Genomic DNA, 23897 nt, shown 5'->3' on the forward strand with positions numbered 1-23897 from the left:
TTTAAATTATTTTGGAGTAAACTGGGGTAGAGGGCTATGTGAAAGAACTCACGTGTCAGCAGAGAGACATATTTTGTGGTCTGTGTGGTAATTTTTTTTTTTAAATTGCTACTGGTGAGAAAATGATGATGATTTGCACTTCTGACATCACTGCTAATGTTAGGTTTCTGGGCTTGGCTCTTTGTGCTGCAGAGGCAAAAGGCATGTGAGAGGCTTAATTTCACCAGAACGCTGCACCTGTTGCTGGCTATTCTTGCATATGAAATCCAGAACCTAGAGTCACTTGCTTTCATTTCCTTTTCCTCCCCACTCTTTCCGGTGTGGAGGGGGTCAGATTAGTAGCTCTTGTGAAGAGTCCGCACCTTCTTCCTTCAGGGTATGGTTGTGATGCCCTCTGGAGCAGCAGTGTTAGGTCCTTTTGTCCTTTTGTGGCTGGAAGACTCCCCTGTGAGCGGCCACAAGATTCGGAGGCTGATGTTTATGCCAGTTTGGACTGGGGTGGGGCAGGACTGGCTTTCAGCAGCTATTGCTGCTACCTGATACTTGGAACCTTCCTGCTGTTGAGGAACATAATTTCCTCTTGGTTTCATATGATTTTTGGCTATGACTCTGAGGAAGAGAGGAAGTATTGTATAGTATCACTTACTTTTAGGAAGCTGACCTGGGACTCCCTGGGCTCCATGCTGGTTCGGTCATTGCCCTTGAACGTCAGCGAGCTGCTTTGGGAGGCTCATGATCAGTGAACAGAAAAGCTCTGGGGCTGGGAGCTGTCTGATTCTGATTCTGAGGTTGAGAACATCCAGAGCGAACTTGGGTTTCATTTGGTGTCATGAGATGCAGTCATTTCATCTTTCAAATGGGAGTTGAGATACTGGCCCAGCTTAATTTGTAGGAACTTTGCAGGCATCAGTAACAATAAATGTGAAGAAACCGTGAAGATTAGGGTCCCCAGTGTCGGCGAGTCTTTACTGAGCAGTTACATATTCCTGTTCCAGTAGGGACATAAGGGCCTCCAGCACTCTACTGAGTTGGCAACCTTCAGGAAGATATTTTAGTCCAATGTTTCCGATTTAAGACCAAGTCTGTTATATTCGCTTTATTTATACTTTCATAGATAGACAGGTTTACTCATGGACATTCCCCAAGGGGAAACATTTTATGGAAAGTTGAGCTTTGTGTGGAATGGTACCTAAGTGATCCCAGGCTGCATGGTTGGGCATGGCCTGTTCACCACCAGGGGCTGCCCTGGGATAAGAGGGCCTGTTTTTTGTTTTTGCTTTGTTTCTAGATCAGTGTTTTCTCCTTTGTACCTTCTGGAATTGTTTCCAAGTTCCACCCTCCGATCTTCCTCTCTGTTCTTTGTGACTTCTTAGACTACTTTAACAATAGGCTGCTTGTACATTTCTTGCCCTCCGAAGTGATCACTCCCACCGTGTTTGTTCAGCCTCTGCCCTCTCCTTTCCCTTTTTACAGGCTCCAGCCTGTCTCGGTGCTTTAGCTGGATCCCCGCAGGGATCGTGAGTGCCCCAGCACACCCTTCTGTGGCACTTGGTGTTGCGTCACTCTGCCTGGCTTCGGAACTGGTTCTCGCCACAATGCATGGAACAGAGTAGGCGCTCAGTAAACCTGGCTTGCCCCCCTCCCCCATTTCCCCTTGAGACCTTGTTGCTACGTCCCATGGCTCATAAATTCTTGACTGATAGCCAGTACTTGCTTTTCCTCTCCCTTACCTGGTTACCCCTTGGAAACGCTATCATCTCAGAAATCCTGGAGCTGATGAACACACTCCTGGTCAGTTCCTCGGCACTGGTTCTGCCTAGTTATTACCTGGATTCTTCCTTCGTCTTCTCCCCACACTCAGCCCTAAGTGGTCACAAGCAGATGATTGCACCTCATTCCTAAGTTGAGAGGGAGGACCCGTGGCAGTTTGGGTGGGCGTGGCCATAATTAGACAGGGCTATCTTGGTGTGGTATCAGCTTTGGGAGGAATATACAGATGACTCACATGTGTTAATACCCATATCTTCCTGAGTGGCCAGCATCCTCGGATTTACATAAGGGCATCAGAGCTCCAAACAGAAGACATGGGCTTGAGATTGTCACTGCAAGTGACTGAGGGGCCAGGTGTTAAGAGTTTGCATCTGGATCCACAGGCTGGTGTGCCCTATGGGTGTGTGACTTAGGTCACTTCTCCCACTAAATGTTTTTTCTGCTAAGAAAGCGTGCTTTTCCCACGCTTTTCTTCATACCTTCTCATGAAGCTTGGTGTTACTAGAACCCTCTGAAACTAGAGTTTTTCTCACAATGCCAGCAGATGCACTATAAGCAAAATCACTTGTTGACCTCTGCTCTGCACTGTTGTTAGTGCTATCGCCTCTACTTTTCAAAATGAGTCCACCTTTGTATCTGAAAGAGCCCCTTTCACCTGGCCACAGCTGTCTACTCCCCTGTGGAGTTCCTTTCTCCAGCTTTGGGATCTGCCCCAGAGCCACAGATTTTCATTCTGCCCCCATCGTAGACAGGGACACTTCCCTCTACATGGGCTGGGCCTGTCGCCCGGACTGTGCTCGTTGGATGTGAGAGCCGGTCTGGTTCCCCTCGCTGTCCTGCTCCGCTGTTAACCTCTGCTCTGATGATGTCTTCCACATCAGCTCATCTCTCTTCTTTTAGTGAGTGTTCATTAATTTCTTGTGCTAAAGGGATGGCAATATTTCTTTTTCACCTGATTTATAAAAACAGAACATGCAGAAACTTCAGAAAAATCACTTCCATTTTCTTCCCTTTTAAGTAATGTTTAAAAATTCCTCTTTCCTTTTAAAGCATTTGTGTGGTTATTTTATGCAACTCTTTTTATGTCCCCTTAAGTAACTATTCCTGCTCCCTGAAGAACCCAAGCAGTGACCTTCCTTTCTTCTGCTAGAGTGAGTTGCTTGTTTCTTGAGTGGATGTCCCATGTACCCCTGCCTTAAGCAGCCGGTACTTTGGGGCTCCTTCTACTGGCCTGGCAGACTGGATCCTGGCTTCTACAAAGTCTTGGCATCACTCAAAACAGCCATGTAGTGTTCGCCTGTTCTAACGCGGATCATGTCAGTTCCTGGGGACCTCACCTCTGTTGATTCCAGGTTGTGGCCATTTCTGTTTGGAAGTAGCATTGCTTGTGAGAAACCCTGCTACACATGAATAAACATACATGTGCACAGACACACACACATATGCACACACCAAGGCTGCCCTGGGAGGGAATCCAGGTTCCTGCTCAAAGCCCTCCTCACCTGTCTGGATGTAGGGAGTGGAAGTGTGCACTCACCATCTCTCTCTACCCATCTCCTTAAGGGATTTGATGGTACTTGTTCCTTACTTCTGAATCTCAACTACTTTTGTGCAGTTTTCCTGAGATAATGGCAAGGACATTTATAATTTAATCTTGAAATACAACTTCTAGGAGTTTTTCTTTTAATTCATTATTCCAAGTAGGTATCTTTGGCTATTTGCATGCTAGGGAATAAAACTAATAATACTTAAAATATGATTTCTTTCCTCCTTCACTGGCATGTTCTTAAAGTCTGTGTCTGAGGTCAGCCTCTATGTGATTGGGGATAAATTCTAAGCTCTTCAATGGTAAGGATTTTAGCTTAACTCTCCCTAATGTAATTTTGTTGATTATAATGTCATTCCATTCCATTAATATACTAATATGGAAACAAAGGCATGATTTCAGATTTTATTTATATCTTCATGCTTTGGGAAAACAATCTCATGAGAAATCACTGAGCCCATTAAATACCATCCTTGATGTTACTTTTTTGGTTTTGCTTGTTTTTAGAAAAGTTTTCCTGGCTTTTACTCTTTGTAATTGTTTTAACCATACCAACAGTAGCGTCGTGAGTATTTTTAGATAGGTTATTAAAATCATGTGAAAAATCTTTTTCATGTCAACATGTGGAATTTTGTTAGTGATCTTTAATGTGATCAAGAACTAAGGTAGAATTTCCTAGCTAGGAAAAAAATGAGTAAACGTATCCTGATACAGTCTTTGATTTTTCTTTTTTAAAGATTTTTATTTATTTATTCATGAGAGACACAGAGAGAGAGGCAGAGACACAAGCAGAGGGAGAAGCAGGCTCCATGCAGGAAGCCTGATGTGGGACTCGATCCTGGGACTCCAGGATCATGCCCTGGGTCAAAGGCAGGCACTAAACTGCTGAGCCACGAAGGCATCCCTCAGTCTTTGATATATTAGAGAAGTTGTATTCTAAATAATAATTACTCTCATGAAAATATGAACGGGATTGGATTCATTACTAAGAATCTTGAGGGATAGAGACTATACCTTTTTTGTAATGCTGTGTAGATGGTCTGGACTGTCAGGGGACTTGGCTCAGATGGTGAAGACCTGTGTAAACTTCATGAAGATGATGGGACTCCAAACCTTCTTTTTCTGGCATGGGAAATCTTTGAGGATTATGAGTTTAGGGAATCGTAGGTATTTAAGAAAGATCCCTCTGGGGAGCCTGTGGAAAGGTGAATTGGAGTGGAGAGAGCCAGGAAGCAGAGAGGAGGAAGGACTCTACAGATGGCCTTGCCAGGAGATGGAATGAAAAAGGATGTGGTTGAGGCAGGTGTGAGATGAACAAGGCCATGAATTTCATAGGTAGTTCCAGCATTCCTCATCTGCAGTTACAGTAGTTTGAAAGAACTCTGAAAACCAAAAGGTACTTTCTTTGTAATTCATTTGAGAGTAAACCTGATCTTGACTTGAATTCATTTGTTGGTGAAATCTGACTTTTACTGGTAGGATGCTTTTAAAAGTTCTTCTTATCTATCCCACTTACCATTCATGACACACACGTATTTGTTGCAGGACTATTAATGTATTTGATTGGGGGAAATTGCTCTGGATCTTGCTGTTTTTGTTTTGTTTTGTTTTAGTGTAACATATACCCAATTTGCTCTATTAACTTAAGTGGGGAAGGTTCTAATTTGGCAAAACAGCTGGTTCAGGGGTTTTGGACAAGGGATTGTGAAGCTCTATTTGGCCTGTTTACGCGGTAAGGTTGATAAGACTGACAGATTAAATATGAAGAGAATTGTGAAGGAAAAGCACATTCCTAGCCTGGAAGACTCCATGGTTAATGATGACACTTACTCATTAGTGTGAAAAGCAACAGAACTTTTGGAGGGATCAGAAACGTTCATTAGATAGTGCCTGATTTATTGGAAAGGACACATCCTGGATTTTTGAAGTGTTGCTTATGTGCAGAATCTTGGACTGAATCACGAATCCCTGGAAAAGACAAGTGGAGAATTTTTTTTTTTTTAAGTGGAGAAATTTTAACATGACCTGTGGAGTAGTTCATAGTATTGCAGCAGTGCTAATTATCTAGTTTGACAGTCGTACTCTGGTTATGTAATATGGTAATGTTTGGGGAAGCTAGGTGAGGGGAATATGATAACTCTGGATACTGTTTTCATACCTTTTTTGGTAAATCTAAAATTATTTCAAGTTTTAAAATATGAGATAAAGGGTTGCTTGTCATACCAGGAAATGGCATCATCCATGCTGCTTTAAGTAGAGAATATCTATTAGCTGCAGCACAGTTTTCTTGGAGATTCAAAGTCTAAAACAGCAAGTCCAGTAAAATTTCAGTCAGGTCTCCTTCCCCAGTTATTTTTAAAGCTGACCTTGTTTTTATCATAAGATTAATTTAGCATTTTGTGATCTGAGAAAAATGTTTGATTCTGGCCTAAGTGCACATAGAAGAATTACAAAGTGAAACCAGTTAATGTCTAGAGAGTTTGCAGGAAGCGCCTGAAGTCCAGTGTTCACTGGCACTTGGCCTCCCTCATGTTGGAAGGTGTGGTTTGTCGCTAGCTTTTGTCTGTTGTTCTGCAGGGTTAGATGTAAGTTCATTAGTTAGGTCTGACAGTTATAATGAGATGTTCAAAGCCAAGAGGGTTTGTAGATAACAGAAAGGATGAAGAAAATGCGTGCCTTCAGCAGCCAAGGTCAACTCACCTGTGCCTGACCGTGTTGAAGCTGCTGGGCGTGTGCCTCCCCAGTGGAGAGAGCTTAGTCTCCCAGGGGCTCTGTTTCACTTTCTTGCTTCTACAACACCTCCTGTAGTTTCAGCTGATTTTTTCTGTGATTCTCTCACCAGTCCAATCCTTTCTTTCCTTTTTGGTGAGACAGTAGGCCTAGGCTGGCAGCCAGTTGCTGTTGAGCTATAATAGAGCTAGTGGTATGTACAAAATTTGATTATTGCTGTCAACACCAGATTGAAGAAGAAAGCGTGTACGCTAGATGGATACTTGCAACATAAATGGTCTATTGGTTTCCCAACAACTAGAAATGAGGTCAACATGTATTCTAGAAGAAGGGGTCTGTGGATAGAGTGGGTTCTGATATTATAGAACAATTTAAAAATGTGCCCTTCTATTAGATCGTTTTAGAAGAACTTTCAGAAAACTTTGATAAGCTGATGGTTGCTCCTGATTTTCTTCACCACCAAGTATTTATAGCAACTCTGACAAAGCCTTTGTACTTGTGTTTGATCAATGGTTTGCTTTTCCTGTATAGAATCCATGTTAGAATTTGTACTGGTTGACACAGACCATATTTGCTCCTGAGCTATGATGACATTTCCACTTAGCTTAATATGAATGTTTTAGAAATTTCCCACAATGGAAAGTTCTATTTGACATAGGAAAGTTCAGCGGCCAGTTTCATAGTCAGCTGTATGCCAAGAAATAACTAAAACAATGGATTACATAGTGCAGCCTTGGGACATGGAAAATTTCTTAGAAGAGGGATGAATCATATTATTATTACATGTTGTAAGGCTTGAGGCCTTATCTTGGAAAATAAGGAAAAAAATATTATTTTTAAAAGTGTATGGCATTTTTGTGTTTTCTTTGTCATGTTTTATATAGGTTTTATTCTATTTTTCTTTTCTTAGGGATCAAGAAAATGAAAATCCTAAAATAGGTTGCTTTAGGAAAGAGATAGTTGACATCATACATGAATTTGTTCAAACACCATAAAGTCCGAAGAAAATTATAATTTCTCTAAATTAGATTGAATTAGATTAGATAATCCCCTCATTTTTTAAAAAAGATAATCTCTGAATTAGATTATAGTTTTTGAATTTAAAATTAGATAATTCTTTAAATTAGATTGATAATCCCTTTGAATGAGAATAATTACTGTCCTCCTCATATCACATTTCTTTTTTACTTGAAGTAACATGTGTAACATGTTACACAATGTTACATTAGTTTCAGGTATATAAAACATAGTGATCCCACAGTTGAGTGTGTTACACAGTGCTCACTATACTTAAGTATAATTACCATCAGTCACCATACAAAGTCATTACACAACTATTGACTATATTCCCTATGCTGTACTTTTCGTTCCTGTGACTTATTTGTTATTTTATAACTGGAAGTTTGTACTTCTTAGTCCCCTTGACCTGTTTTGCCCATCACCCCACCGCCTCCCCTGTGACAATCACAAGTTTGTATTCTGTATTTATGAATCTGTTTCTGTTTGTTTATTTGTTTTGTTTCTTAGGCTCCATATATAAATGGAATCATATGGAATGTATTTTTCTCAGTCTGATTTATTTTGCTTAGTGTAATACCCTCTAGCTCCATCTGTGTTGTTGTGGATGGCAAGATTTCATTCTTTTTTATGACTAATATTCCTTTCCATTATGACTAATATACATATACACACATACATACATACACACACATAATAGCTTTTTTATCCATTCATTTATCAAAGGGGTCCTTTGATTGCTTCCACATTTGGCTATTGTAAATAATGCTGTGATAATCTTAGGGGTCCATATATCTTTTTAACGAATATCACATTTTTAAGAGGTAAGGGGAAAATATTGCTAGTGTCTAGATCCTGACTTGTTCCTCTTGACTATCTACAAAATTTATTTGATTTTTAAGTCACATCTGGTCTAAAATTTCTTCCTATAAATATCTGTGGCTGTCCGAAAGCTGCTTTAGTTGAGCCTATGTAGTTGTTTTTCAATTTTATTTATTTATTTTATTTTAGAGAGAGAGTTTGTAAGTGGGGAAAGGGGGGAAGAGCAGAAGAAAAGAGAGAGAAAATCTCAAGCAGACTTCTGCTGAGTGAGGAGCTCCACGTGGGGTGGGGCTCGCTTCCATGATCCTGAGATTATGACCTGAGCCAAAACCAAGAGTCAGGTGCTTAACTGACTGAGCTACCCAGGAACCCCAGAACCTATTTGTATTTAAGAGGAAAACCTATATAGAAACACAGAGGGAAAGGAATGATTGTAAATGGTTAAAATATCATATTTACATTGAGAATTTCATCTTAAAAGTTTTCTTCAGCAGCCTTTTGGTAGAGAAAGAAGGGCCAACTGCTTTAGCAGTCTGTAACTGGAGATCTAATTCAAAGGTCAGTAGTTATTTAGCTGGCATGAAACCTGTACAGCAACACCAGTTCAAAATGTTGAAATTTTTTCATAGCTGTTGGAAAATATCCACTGTTAAAGCCAGACATCTTTAAGATCTTGTTTTGGAACTGTAGCCAGTTTTCATTTTGATTAAGTGATCTCCATGTCTTACTAGTTGTTCTGTATTTTGAGTATTGAGCCCTGCCTACAAGAATGGAGGCATTTTGGGGCTACTGATAAAATTAGGCTTTGATAACCACCAGAGAAATGTATATCAAATCACAATGAGATGTCAGTCCATACTGACTGTTTGTTTGTAATTAAAAAGACAGATAATCATAAGTATTGGTGAATATGTGGGGAAATTGGAACCTTTATACACTGCTGGTGGGAATGTAAGATGGTACAGTCACTTTGGAAAACTGTCTGATGGTTCTTCCAAAGGTTAACCATAGAGTTACTCTATGACTCAGCAATCGTATAGAGAAATGAAAACATGTCAACATAAAAACTTGTTTCTGAATGCTCATAGCAGCATTATTCACATCAGCCAATAGTTAAAAACAACATAAATGTCCATCAGCTGATGAATGAATAAATAAAATGTGGGGTATTTATACAATGGACTGTTATTCAACCATAAAAGGAAGTGAAGTGCTGATGTACACTGCTACATGGATGAACTGTGAAAACATACTAAGTCCAAGAAGCCTGTCACAAAAGACCACAAATTCTATAATTTTATTTAAATGAAATGTGCAGGAAAGGCAAACCTATAGAGACCTGCAAGTAGATTTTCATAGTTGTCTAGGGCTATCCAGTAGGGAAGAAAACAGAGGCTACCTTTTGGGGTGATGAGAGTGTTCTGAAATTGATTGTGGTGATGGATGCATGTAACTGTGAATATGATCTCTGAATTCTATACTTCAAATGAGTTAATTACATACTATGTGAATTATATCTTAATAAAGCTCTCAGAGAAAAGAATTGGGGGCACCTGGGTGGCTCAGTTGGTTAAGTGTCTGCCTTCGGCTCAGGTCATGATCCCTGGGTCCTGTGATAGAGTCCTGCATTGGGCTCCCTGCTCAGCGGGGAGTCTGCTTCTCCCTCTGCCTATGTCTCTGCCTCTCTCTCTATGTCTCTCATGAATAAATGAATAAAATCTTAAAATTAAAAAATAAATAAAAAAGTAAAAGCCTTAAAAGTTATGCTTTGGGGCACCTGGGTGTCTCGGTTAGAGACAGGCTCAGGTCACAATTCCAGGGTCCTGAGACCAAGCCCGGCATCAAGCTCCCTGCTCAGCAGACAGTCTACTTCTCTCTGTGCCTCTCCCTCACTCATTCTCTCTCTTTCTCTCTCTCTCAAATAAATAAAATATTTATAAAAAAAATTGGGCTTCGACCATGTGGTATAATCTGCAGCACTGCACTTTTCGCTGTCTCATTCCTCACAACAATCCAAGGAAAGAGGTGGGGCCACTACTCCCATTTTACAGATTTGGCAATTGTATTAGAACGTATTTTGCCAGAGTCCTACAGTTTCCAGTCTAGGAAACACACAGAGATGAGGAGGAGGAGGCAAGTTCCCTTTATCATACCTCAGCCAGTAGCAGGGAAAGAAGTGGCTTTTACCTTAAGCCCGTGTATATCCTGACAGGGGTCCCTATTCTATGAAATATGAAAATCTTTGCTTAGGAGAAAAAGTTTCTATTTCAGAGCAGGAGAGAAAAAAGAATAGACAAAGAATAGGGTGAGGTTCTCTGCGTAAGGATTTTCTTTGCCTGTTGTGTGTGGATACTGTGCAAGAGAGCACAGCACATACACAAAATAGTAGAGGCTGGAAAATCTGAGTCAAAAGTTTTACTTCTTATTTTATAACTCTGTGTGGTTAAGCTTATTTTTTCCCTCATAGTAATGTGTAAGGAACTGAGAAGAAATCCTTTGGAATTTCATTTCTCCAAGGTCTATATGCATGTGAAAGTAAAATCACAAGTCCAATTTGCTCTTTGAAGTATAGTTAATATATAATGAAACTCTTCAGCCCAATCTGTAACCAGGGCAAGTGCCTCTATTTATATACATAGTGGGTAGGAAGGTGGGTGGAGGTGTCCCTTACCAGCCAACACTGTCAAAACAGGAAACAGAGTTATAATCTCTTTGTAATAGATTAGAAACATTCAAAGGCCCTTATTTGTGACGACTAAACACACACACACACACATACACACACATTCAAAACAACAACAACAACAATAATAAAAATGACATGAAGAGTTTTCACTGACTGCTAAATGTAACTTCCTGTCTGGAGGCTGGGTTAGTTTTAGTCAGATCCTCTCATGGGAAAAATAAAAGCCACCCCAACACAGGACATCCCAGTGTGCAGTTCGCAGGCTGCTTTTGTTGTCCACTTCCTCTGCATCTTTTTCCTCGTCACTGAAGCAATTGTAGGTGATGAGCAGCCCGGCAGCCACCCCGTTTCGTTGGAAAAAGTGCAGACTTGACTTGCTGGGGCCAGGAGCTCGCCAGGCCTGCAAGCACTTACCAGGTAAGTTTGTCAACTTGCATGACTCCAAGCCTGTGAGGTTTTGGAAAGGGGGTGACAGCCAAGACAGGGCTCTCTTAGTTGCTTAGTGAACCCAATTTGTTAAGTAACAGAAGCACGGAGGGCAGGACCTGGCTGGTGATGGAAACATACTGGTTTGTGCTTCCTGATGCCACATCTTTCTAGACTCCAGATAGTGGAGACCCAACACTGCTTCATCCTTCTCTTCAGAATGTGACAGCCGGTTATTGGCTTCTTTGGAAGAAACACTCAAAGATCCATAAATCTCTTGTGACAGATGTGCTTCAGTTTATCTGCCTGCATTTTTCAAAGTAGCTTATTATGTTTTGACTATTTATTGTCATAGACAGTTCTCTGTGCTGTTGAATAGTGATGGAGCTCATCCCATGGTGTACTTGATTTATTGTACTCACTAAAAAGATATTTTACTTTTTAAAATACATTGTATAGAGCTGATAAAGGGGCAAATAGGACATTTGTACTTTGGGGGGGTCTATAAATGAAGGGGTTTTCGTTTCAGTACAGTGTTATTGAGGAGAAACATAGATGCAGAACTTCACGTTGGATGTGCTCATGCACGTTTCCCTAGAAAAACTAGGGTCACCTGGTTTTTCTCATCAGGTCAGATGTCCGTATCTTGATTAATGTATATATTTGTGTACTGGTCAGATAAGCTTTCTGAGTAAGCAAAACAAAACAAAAGCCCAAGTGATGGGTGTTGCTTGACCTCACATATCATGCTTGGATGTTGTCATTGTGGGAAAACTTTCAGGCTGGTTAGAAGTTTTACAATATGTGTTTCTTTCCTTTGTAATTACTCTTTACCTCGTTTCCCTTCCTAACTCCATGTGAATGAGGTGGTAAATGCTGGTAGGCATGTTTTCTATGGAGCACATTTAAACTAAAATAATTGGAGCAGGGGACACCTGGGTGGTTGAGCTGCTGCCTTTGGCTCAGGGTGTGATCCTGGGGTCCTGGGATTGAGTCCTGCATCGAGCTCCCCGTACTGAGCTTGCTTCTCCCTCTGCCTGTGTCTCTGCTCCTTTTTCTGTGTCTCTCATGAATAAAAAAAAATCAGAGCATGTTCTTTTAATAAAAGTAGCAAACCAATGTGTATATGATTTCAAATTCCACAAAGACTGAGGCTCTCTTCTCACTGGATTTTTGTGAACTGAATATTTCTGTGTATTTGCTGGGTAGATCTCTAGTGATCTTATTAGAAATAAAGATACAGGAAATACACTTTAATTTTTATTTTTTAAAGGTTTTTATTTATTTATTTGAGAGAAAGAGATAAAGAGAGCATGAGCAGAAGTGGGTGCAGGAAGAGGGAGAAGCAGGCTCCTCACTGAAAAGAGAGCTTGATGTGGGACTTGATACCAGGACTCCAGGATAATGATCTGAGCCAAAGGCAGACAGTTAACTGGCTGAGCAACCCAGACGCCACCTCCAAAATACATTTTTAATGGATGTTTGCAGTACATGGACTTTTTTGGCTTTCAGAGCAGTCTCCATAACAGATTAAACTTTGAGATGAGTCCTTTTTTGTGGGGTGGGGGGATGAATCTTTTATTTACGGACCTTACTTTAGGTAGAAAGAATGAAACCTTAAGTGCTTTGCATTTAACTTTTGATAATGCAGAAGACCGTTGTAGAATCTAAAGGGAAGGGAATAATAAAAAACGAGGTATAAAGTGGAGTGAATTTTAGATATATATTTGCTCAAAATTAGCTATTCAGTGTTGTTTTTGAAATTGTCAATTCTTTGCTCTGTGGTGTCATCTGGATTGGGGAACTCCAGTGTATTTGCCTCCCAGTCATCCACTGAGATACAATAGGGAAAAACTGAGTAAGTTGAAATCTGAATTTCTAGATCTATCTATCATCTATCTTTCTTTAATAGAGACCCTTTTTATTTTACAATATTAACCCTAAACTTTCATAAAATAATTCCTTTCCTTGTCTTAATCTTGATGTCTGTGTACAAATGATCAAATGTTAAAAATAATCTCATTGGGGGAGACCAAAGTTAATAAAAAAGTCTTGAAAATGTGAAATAAAAAATTACTTGGTACCATTCTAGGACTTGCAGGCATCTACTAATGATGATTTATGTCTAGAAATTGCCCTGCCCAGGAAGCTACTGCTGGGAGGCCCAGCTTTTCTTGCCATCCTTCCTGCTTGCTTGTTGGCTGACAGGATTCTGTGTCAGCCGTTTCCTTTTTTGATGGGTTGGTTAAGATATCCTCAACCTTGACTCCACTTTAGAATCACCAGTGTTGGAACCGTACAGCCAGAGATTCTGATTTAAGCAGACTGAGGCCTTGACTTTCTAGCCTTTCAAAAACTCTCTGAGTGCTTCTACTGTAGATTCAAGGTGGAGAGGCACAAGGGAATGTTACTTCTTCCCTACGAGACCGAAAGCTCCATGAAGAGGACAGGAAGGAAACTTCATTACCATTGTATCCAGCTCCTAATAACTGTGTGCCTGGCATGCAGAAAAGGCTCAGTGTCGCCTTGAGGAATGAATGAATGAATGAATAAATTCCTCTGAGCAACAGGAAGGGGATATCTTTGTTTCTGGTTGGTGCTGGTGTAGCAGAGTATGTTGTATTAGACAGTGGCTCCTCTGAATATCAGCTGTCATATGGGAAGAGATCACAGGGGAACAGGCTAACCTTGGGGCATACTGAACGGCCATCTCAGAAGAGACAAGCCTCCTGGTTGGTAGTGTCTTCGTGAAGCAAGGCAGGTTGAATATGTTGGAATAAGAATTTCATCAGGGGCTGGGGTGTCTATGTATGTGTGAATGGGGAGGTGGGGCCAGCTGGGGGCACTACCAGGAGGTTCTCTGCAAGGACCCGTGTAAGGGTTAGTTTGAAAGGAAGGAGTGTGTTTATCTTTGCCAATATTAGGGGCTTCCTGACCTGCCAGTTGACTGCATCAGAGTGTAGTGAGGTTTGTCTGGGAAAATTTCTCAGGGCTTGTGAATTTTTAGCTGATCTTAATGCTTAAAAAGGAAATGCATTGGTGGGTAGGAAGACCAGGTGGCATATAATCTGCAGAGGTTAGAGAGAAAATTATTAAATTGGGAGAAGGGTAGACAGAGTGACTTCTTTGAAACAAAAGAATTTCGGGGGAAAATGAGGTGTATGATTAACATGGTACTGGACAGCCATTCAAGGGATGACCTGGATTTGATCTCAGTTCCCCCTATGATCAGCTGTAAGCCACTGAAACTCTGAGGTAGGTCTCCCAACCAGTCAGATTCCCCAGGGGGCATTTTAAAGCACCTTGTAAGATATAGTAACATTCAAGGGTAAATAAAAAGAGTAAGATCTATAAAAATTATAAAAATCTAGTCAGTTGATAATGGGCTTTGCCTGGTACTAGAGTCTAGGAATAGGAATACAAATACTATGTTGATTATGGTACTTAAAATACATATAAGCTGAAGCTGTGCACCCTGCCATCATTTTAGTTGTGTTTTTCCTTGGCGATATTTGAAAGGTGTGCTCATGACTTGGGTCCCAGATCCATTTCATGTTACAGCTGGGTTCTTTGACTCTTCCTTAGAGGGCACCACGTGCTTCCTATTACAACCATTTGCAAATTCCAGATTTGTTTGGAGGGCCAGCGAAAAGACTGGTAGGAACAAGGACAGGTAGGAACACTAGATAGGATCTGGGTGCAGTGACTCCCTTGATCCTGCCCCAATATTTTGACCTTGATTTGAACAGTTCAGTGAACTGGCAACTCAAGTAGTTTTTTTCCCACTGAACTAGAACTTTCATTGTTCTGCAGAGGAAGATGAGTCATAGCCTAGTTTTACCATTGTGTCAAAGTGAAATTTTAGTCTAGGACTAAAGGAACACAGGTCAAACTTTCTGTCTAAACCAGAGGATTGAAACTTGGATCGTGAGCTGGGCAAAAGTAAGTGTGTCTCCCTGTGAGGGTGACTGTCAAGTTAGAGAGGTATTTTATTGTAAGAAATTTTTGATCCTAAACATAATTTTTATTTTTTAAAAATATTTTATTTATTTATTCATGAGAGACACAGAGAGGCAGAGACATAGGCAGAGGGAGAAGCAGGCTTCATGCAGGGAGCCCAATGTGGGACTTGATCCTGGGACTCTAGGATCACACCCTGGGCTGAAGGGAGGTGCTCAAACGCTGAGCCACCCAGGCGTCCCTAAACATTTTTAATAATGTGTTTTTAAGTACCTTTAAAAAAAACTCTTAAGTAATCAACCTCTTTTTTTAAAAAAAATCATTGCAGAATAAACATTATACAGAGTAGAAAATTGTCATTCTCTCTTCCCCTCACAGCCATTGTTAATAGTTTTGTTTGTCCACCACACCTTTTCCTATGAATATACAAATGTGCAGCTTTATATCTAAGTTCCCACAAACAGAATGGTTTCTCTTTTTGAACCAAAGTCAGAACCATCCTGCTTTAATAGCCATTCCATTAAAAAAATTATTAGAAATAGTGAAACGTGTACATATATCTTAGTTCATTTGGGTTATTGTGGGATCAGGTAAGTGTTTACTGTTAATTTGCTGTCCATGAGGTATAGAAAGATGAAGAGTAGTATATAAATGTTTTGAATTTGGTTTCTTTTCTTTTCTTTTTTGTTTTTTTTTTTTTTTTTTTTTTTTGAGAGAGAGAGTGCACACATGAGTGACAGAGGGGCAGAGGGAGAGAGGAGGGAATCTTAAGCAATCTCCACACTGAGCAGGAAGCCTGACCTGGGGCTTGATCTCGGAACCCTGAGATCATGACCTGAGCCGAAATCAAGAGACAGATGCTTAACCACCTGAGCCACCCAAGTGACCCAGACTTGCATTTCTTTTTCTTTCTTTCTTTCTTTCTTTCTTTCTTTCTTTCTTTCTTTCTTTCTTTCTTTCCTTTCTTTCCTTTCTTTCCTTTCTTTCCTTTCTTTCTTTTCTTTCTTTTCTTTCTTTTCTTTCTTTTTTCTTTCCCTTTCTCTTTCTTTCCTTTCTTCTTTCTTTTGAAATTGAACTGCATGTGTTTAATGGCTCTTTGGACAAATTCTTCAGTGGATTTCATTTTCATACATTAAATACCTCCCAACCCCCACCCTTTTTTCTGTTGTTTGGATTTCTGACTTTTTTTTTTTTAAGATTTTATTGATTTATTCATGAGAGAGAGAGAGAGAGGCAGAGATACAGGCAGAGGGAGAAGCAGGCTCCATGCAGGGAGCCCGACGTGGGACTCCATCCCGGGATTCTAGCATCAGGCCCTGGGCCAAAGGCGGCACTAAACTTAGCTACCAGGGCTGCCCTGGATTTCTGACTTTTATTTTTATTATTTTTTTTATTTTTTATTTATGATAGTCACACACACAGAGAGAGAGAGAGAGAGAGAGAGAGAGAGAGGCAGAGACACAGGCAGAGGGAGAAGCAGGCTCCATGCACCGGGAGCCCGACGTGGGATTCGATCCCGTCTCCAGGATCGCGCCCTGGGCCAAAGGCAGGCGCCAAACCGTTGAGCCACCCAGGGATCCCGATTTCTGACTTTTAAACTGATTCTGAAGGAAATTCCTACAAAATGGTAGATTTTGAATAACTAACTTGAATTTATTTTGAGTTTGAAGGCAGTTGACTTCCAACTTAAAAGACAGAGGTGATTTCTGGATCTCTGGGCTAGAGGTTTCAGATTTAGATTCTGTATTTTCTCTCTCTCTTCTGACTGATGTGGCAGCTGTCATCATCATCTGAGACCGTGCTGAGACTGGTGATTCTTTAGGTGCCCTCCCTATTTTATTACATTTCCCTATACAGATAAGTTACTTTCATAGGGATGGCAAATCCCAGAGTATCCAAAGGATGCCCATTTTCCATGTAATTTGTGGAGCATGATACAGTTCGTGGGAAGAGGCCATGTAGTTGGATTTAAAGTTGAATCTCAGCCATCCTGCATCCTGGGTCTCCTTCTTCACTTGCTAAATGGTGATAATGGTGGTGTTGTGAGTCTTTAAAGGTGTATCCGTGTAAAATCCCTTGCATATTACTTGGCAAATGGCAGGGAGGATTATAGTAAATGGTGGCTGTTTTGTTAGTAGAGCTTTTCTTTTCTTTTTTTTTAAATTTTTAAAATTTATTTATGATAGTCACACACACAGAGAGAGTGTGTGTGTGAGAGAGAGAGAGAGAGAGGCAGAGACATAGGCAGAGGGAGAAGTAGGCTCCATGCACCGGGAGCCCGACGTGGGACTCGATCCCGGGTCTCCAGGATCGCACCCTGGGCCAAAGGCAGGTGCTAAACCACTGCGCCACCCAGGGATCCCTAGTAGGGCTTTTCAAGTTAATCCAGGAAAAACAGATGCATCCTAGATGTTAAATAAAGATAAGACAGTTTAGATGAGGACCCATATGCATCATCATACTGAAAACTGACCCGTTTGTCCTCATCCTCATATAGATCTGTTAGTGATCTTCCACATCAGAGTGTCAAGGCTGTAGTTCTGTGCTGGACTCATTTAACTGCAGATCCAGTACATGGCAAGAGATACAGAGCTATACATGACAGCAGAGGGCCTGCAGTTGCTTGGAGAATATCTTTGTGGCAGGGTGCCCGAAATGTTTTCTTGGTTTCAAAGTTCACTTTCATTTGTTCAGAAAGGTTTTTATTGTTTTCAGGCAAACAAGGCAAGCACAGGAAAAGGGCATACAGCCTCCCATATGATTCTGTGCTGTACGACCTATTTGCCTTTTGGTACCTTATATAAAAAGCTTTATTTAGTCTGCAGAGAGGACTGCTTCTTCAAATAGAGGGGAGCTGTCATAATGGTCTGGAAACTTGATAGATTTCAGTTTAATGCTGCTGATCCAGATACTGTGAGAGGCTGGAATGCACAGAGATTGTAAGATAGGCATCTCGCACAAATTCTTCCAGGTCACTTGCATATCATCAATGGAAATGCCTCATCAGATAGCAATCTTCTTGGCCCTCTGAGAGACAGTTCCTCCTGTCACACCAACACTGACCCTTTTCTCCTGGCCCAGCCAGGAGCTAGGAACCTGCTGCCAGGGTAAGTCTCCTGGCTTTGACCTGGCCTGTTTTCTTGTTCTACTCCAGAATTTTGTACCTTTAGCTTTAACTCTTACACAATAACTCCCTTTCTGGTGTGAGTAGCTCCTGGATTGTGTTTGACAGAAGAAATCTGTTTCCCCAGCAAGTTCACTTTCTCTCTAGATAACTCCAACCCACCCATGCAATCTGGTATCTGGCATTCCTCTGAGAAGGGTTTAGTTAGTTTTTAATAAATATTTAATGGCTAACTCTGAATAACTAGTGTTACAGCCTGAAAAGGAAAAGCATAGTGTGTGAGTGTGTGTGTATGTGTGTGTGTGTGTGTATGGTGCAGTGACTTATAGGACTTTTGGAAATAAGAAAGACATCATGAAATGAAAATAGTTATTATATTTTATCTCTGCCCATGCAAATTCTTTAAAACAATTATTCTATTCTATCTTTGCTCATGTGGATTTAAAAAATGGTGGATTTCACAGTGATGGATTTTAAGCTGGGAGGTTATGGATATTTTGCAAGTAGGTTGAGAAAACAGTTCTCAAGTCCTACTGGATCCTTCTTACCTATCCACCTCCTTCCTACCTATTTCTTCTACTGTTGCAAGAAGAATCTTATGTTTTGTGATGAGAAGTTGCTTTGTGGCTAAATAAGCTGTGTACTATTGAAAAAATAAAAAGTCTTTGAGATTCTATTCTGTGTATTCACTGACTTTGTTGCTGGGACTTATACTGCAAAATTTCTCAGAATAATAAAATCTAAATAAAAATAAATGGTGTTGAAGGTATATCTACCTCTTGGTTACTGAAATAAAGAATTGGCATTTACTTCCTATAACTTGGAAATCGCGCCTGGTGTTTACAATGAACAATTTTTTTTTTTTTACGATGAACAATTCTTATAGTGGATTTGTAGTAAGAAGAAAGTCAGCATTGATTTCTCTGTAATTTTCTAAAATTTCTCATCTGTTTATATTTTTAAATCAAGTAGTGCTTACTTTTCTGCAAACCTCAAGTGAGCCACATGTCTAAGAATTAGAAGTGAGAAGGAAAAAAAAAGGAGCCCCAAATCAAAAATTGAGAGAACAATTATAGAGATTTGCTGTTTTCTGGGTCCTGTCGTTGCTGGGGCATTTTAAAAGTCTGGTTTTAAACCTAATGATTCTCCTCACTGGTAGCCCAGGACCACTGTATGTACCCCACAGATTGCACAGAGGTGACAGTGGACATTTGTTCCTTGGAGTGTGCAGTGCAGGAACATCTGTGAAACACATTAGGCCCTCTTTTAGTGACTGTTTTCTTAATTCACACTCAGGTATTTAGTTTCTAGATCTTGGGCAGTAAATCAGAAGGGTAGCAGGCTGGAGTGCTGCTAAGTATCAACACAGTGACGATAATGAGATGTGCGGATTATATAGAAGAGAGAGAGAGAAAGAGAGAGAGAGAGAGAGAGAGAGAGAGAAAAGAGCAGTGCAAAAAAGCCTCAAAGCCAAGCAACCTGGGTCAATATGGCACTAGATTTTGCAAGCCCTAATAGGCTGAAAGTGAAAAACCATTAACGTGTGAAAAAGCTTTTCCCTTGAAATGGCTATGCAGTTGAGGGGAGGCAGTCTGCTTTTCTGGGCTGCAGCAACTGTTCAGGCCCTAGAATCCCATTTGCATATTTTGTCAGACCCCACTGAATTAAGACAAAGCCCCTTTCTCCAGCCCTAGCAGAGGGTTAGGCTCCCCTGCATTGCTGGTTTCCCCCTGCTGGGGTTGGTACTTTGTAGCCTGAGCTCAGTGACTCTCAGAAGCACTGTAAATGTTCTTGGTACTCTGCCATCCTTTCTGTAGGCAGGGTGTATTCTCAAGGTTTATTCTGCTGTTAAGGGATCAACAATTCACTTCTTTTCCAGGAATTCTTTGCTGACCTTCAGGTATGGGTTGGGTGTCACTCTCTTCTGCTCCCACAGCTTCCCTCCTTGGCAAATTCGGTGATTCCTAGATGTGTTCATCTATCACAGCATTTATGACAGATCTTATCGATCATTGTTTTTTAAAGCGTGGTCTGTCTCTGTAGAGTGTGGCCTGGAAACCTGCATTTTTTCTCTTCAAGTAGTCACTGAGCATGCTTCAGAATCTCAACTGTAGACTATGACCTTGAAAGACAGGCCCTTAAAAAAAAAAAAAAAAAAAGAAAGAAAGGCCCTATGCTTCTTTGTCTTTGACTCCTCAGACCCAACTCAGCGCTTGGCATATTTTTGTTGCTATTGTTTAATGAATGAGCAAGAATTTCATTAAAAAATGTATGGAAAGCAAGTGTTCATGTGGAATCCAGCACAGTCAACACCATGCAAGTGATTCTCGACCACTTTTCCTTATTGCTTTATAAATCAACAGAATGTGAAACTGAAGATGTAATATGGATGTACCAGAATTAGCTTCTCCTATTTTCTTGCTCAAGAAAATATCCTGTATGTGATTACTTTTATTTTTACCTTGTTTGAAATAAACTTTTATTTTAGGCTAGTTGTACATTTATAGAAATGTAAAGGCAAAAATACTGAGTTCCCGTATATTCCTCACCCAGTTTCTTCTTTCTTCCCTGATCAACATGTTACTATGTTACATTCACTGTGTCACAATTAATGGACCAATATTGATCCCTTACTGTTATTAACTTATTAGTAATCTCATTAATCAAAGACCTCCATAAGAGTTATTACTAAGTTTGTGGATTAAGAGATGAAATAATGGGGATCCCTGGGTGGCGCAGCGGTTTAGCGCCTGCCTTTGGCTCAGGGCGCGATCCTGGAGACCTAGGATCGAATCCCACGTCGGGCTCCCGGTGCATGGAGCCTGCTTCTCCCTCTGCCTATGTCTCTGCCTCTCTCTCTCTCTCTCTCTCTCTCTCTGTGACTATCATAAATAAATAAAAACTTAAAAAAAAAGAGATGAAATAATGTTTATAACATGTACTAAGTGTTTCTTGAGGTTGAGGTTTTGCACTTGAATTCTTTTTTTTTTTTTTAAGATTTTATTTATTTGAGAGAGAGAGAGAGCACACTCATGAGTGGGGTGGAAAGAGGCAGAGGGAGAGAGGGAAGCTGACTCCCCAATGAGCAGGGAGCCCACTGCAGGGTTTGATCCCAGAACCCCTGGATCATGACCTGAGCTGAAGGCAGACACTTAACTGACAGAGCCACCGAGGCACCCTGCCTTTGAATTCCTACCTGTAATCCCAGTTGCAAGTATATTCACAAAATAAGAGGGCAAATTTCCTGGGATTATGAAACAGATTTTTCAGGTGCAGGTCTTTTGAGATCTAAAAGAGGAGAGAGTTATTATCAAAGACTAACATTTGGTTAATATATCTCAGGTACTCCATATTAATAAAAATATTTATTGACACCTCAGGTTTTGTTAGGATATTTTGTTTTATCTATTTACAGTATATTCAGATAGAGTTACTATTCAAAATATTTAACAGCCCATAAGAGAATGGCCTGAACCAATCAGATAGTTGTCCAAATAATCAGAAGGGGTGATGGCTGATGAATATGATCATCCGTTCTACTAATGTCTGAAATACCCTAAAATTGTCTCTTAACATTGTCAAATGTCTTGCAAGATAGCTTCCAATTGAAAGCCTCTGATAGAAAGCACTTAGAACGGCCTCCCTAAGTGCTGTAGAAATATTTGCTGTCATTATAATTGTTGGCATCTGCCTTCATTTCAGTTATTTATTTCTGGTATGTTTAAAAATATACTGCTAAGAAAAAGACACCTCTGGATTCTTTTCCCTCGTGCAGTCACCACATGTATTAAGAATAAGGTTCTGCTTGGTGATTAAATTTACTCAGTTTGTCAGAGCACGTACATATGGTAGGAAGAAATGCCTCTTCCATGGAGGATACTTTTCGCTGCCCTCCTCTACCATCTTCTTTCCTGGTAGTGCCCTGAAACCGGAGCCTGACAGGACAGTGCATAGGTGTAGAATTGGAGACCAGTTGTTCCTCTGGGTTTCCTCCCACCGCCTTGTATCCTGCTTGCCTTGACGATGGCTCAGCCAGGGTAGGAGCCTGTTACTTTGGCTTATGCCAAATTCCCCTCATTTCCTCATGATGATAGGTTATTAGTATCCTGATCCCTCTTATTTGTTAAGTTAATCTGTGCTTCAGGGATCTCAGCAGATCACAGCATTTTATTTTCAGTGACTTCATGTCATAATATATGCTCTGGGTAGGTGAGACTAGACAAGACATTTAAGCTCAACAGTTTGTTTGTTTGTTTATTTATTTATTTATTTATTTATTTATTTATTTATTTTTAAGCTCAACAGTTTAATATCTACAAATAGGGATCCCTGGGTGGCGCAGCGGTTTGGCGCCTGCCTTTGGCCCAGGGCGCGATCCTGGAGACCCGGGATCGAATCCCACATCGGGCTCCCGGTGCATGGAGTCTGCTTCTCCCTCTGCCTATGTCTCTGCCTCTCTCTCTCTCTCTCTCTCTCTGTGACTATCATAAATAAATAAAAATTAAAAAAATAAATAAATAAAATAAATAAAAGTTAAAAAAAATCTACAAATAATATTTTATAGTCAACCTTCCTATCTGTTCCTCTTCAGTATTCTTGGAAACAGTTGCTTACGTTGTTTTACAGACAGTCCTGTTGTTACTTATCTAAATTATCCATTTTCCTATTGATGGGATATAGACTTAATTTTTTAAATTCTCAAATCCGCAAGAACTGAATATCCAGTGGGATCTGTGGATCAACTGAGATCTTCCTATGTTAGAATCATTGATCATGCGGCTTCTGGTGGAAACTCTTGATAACCTTATATTTTTCTCCTTTGAATCCACTCAGCAGTTTTGGTAAACATTTATTTGTCAGTATCCATTGATTATTATAAAACATAATTTAAAAATATCTAAATATGAGGTAAAAGATAGTTTTAGTAACTTAAGATTATTTAAGATAGGAGATACTATTGGTTAAATCATTGTTAGATCTATTCACACAATTAGTAGCTGTACTTCAGAGGGTAGGTTTTACAGCCAGGCATCAACTATAATCAGCTCATTGCTGATGGACTGGAGGAAGGTTAGAACCTATCTTTTTTTTTAAAGATTTTATTTATTTATTCATGAGAGACACGGAGAGGCAGAGACATGACATGGGCAGAGGGAGAAGCAGGCTCCCTGCGGGGAGCCCGATGCAGGACTTGATCCCAGGACCCCGAGGTCATGCCCTGAACCAAAGGCAGACATTCAACTACTGAGTCACCCAGGTCCCCGGGTAAAGCCTATCATTCTATCACCCCCACATTGTCCCCAAGCACACTAGGGGCTTTGAAGTCAGGCTGCTTTGAATTTCAATCCTGGGACTTCCACTTACTAACCCTGTGAGCCCTGGGCAAGTTGCTTAATTTTAAATGTTTTTGACCTCTGCTGAAAAGTGGAGATCATGAAAGCATTCACCTCAAATGGATGTTGTGGAATTACATTACATAGTAATCCTATGTAGGAGGCATTCAATATATTGTGCTAATAATGGCAACAACAGTAATGTCACTACTACTAATTTTGCTATAACTATTGATACATTAAAAATATTTGAAATTACCTTATGTAATAGAGTTGCTAAAATGAATCAGACTTCGCTGAATTAAAGTTTGGTTCTTTCTGTTCATTCTCTTTAGGTGATCATAAGCCATGAAATAACTGAAAGAGAGAGTGGTAGATATAAAATCTAGGTTATCATTCTTACACTGAACTGTTGTATTATAACTTCAGAATTTAAAGCACTAACATTTGTTGCTATTCCGTGGAAATCCTTCTTTCTAATTT

General features: G+C 40.3%; 1 protein-coding gene and 1 long non-coding RNA gene across 11 annotated transcripts in view; one reads left to right on the forward strand and one right to left on the reverse strand.

Annotated features, from left to right (window-relative positions):
* Positions 1–23897, forward strand: part of UTRN (utrophin) — a 497383-nt gene that overhangs the window by 45150 nt on the left and 428336 nt on the right. For 4 of the 10 annotated variants that reach the window (XM_025422486.3, XM_025422482.3, XM_035701085.2 and 1 more), the window contains exon 1: positions 10823–10988. The exons of the other annotated variants lie outside the window; for them this stretch is intronic. In XM_025422486.3, coding sequence (XP_025278271.1) covers positions 10895–10988 — 94 coding nt within the window. In that variant the 5' untranslated portion in view covers positions 10823–10894. Of the gene's footprint in view, positions 1–10822; positions 10989–23897 lie in introns of those variants that run through there. 10 annotated transcript variants of the gene reach the window in all.
* Positions 5206–23773, reverse strand: LOC125755610 (uncharacterized). The gene is made up of 3 exons (XR_007412532.1): positions 23674–23773; positions 6017–6233; positions 5206–5284 (listed from the first exon to the last, which is right to left on the reverse strand). It is a non-coding gene; the product is annotated as an uncharacterized LOC125755610 (long non-coding RNA).

The sequence above is a fragment of the Canis lupus genome, chromosome 1, assembly GCF_003254725.2.
Source record: "Canis lupus dingo isolate Sandy chromosome 1, ASM325472v2, whole genome shotgun sequence".
In the NCBI taxonomy this organism is placed as follows: domain Eukaryota; kingdom Metazoa; phylum Chordata; class Mammalia; order Carnivora; family Canidae; genus Canis; species Canis lupus.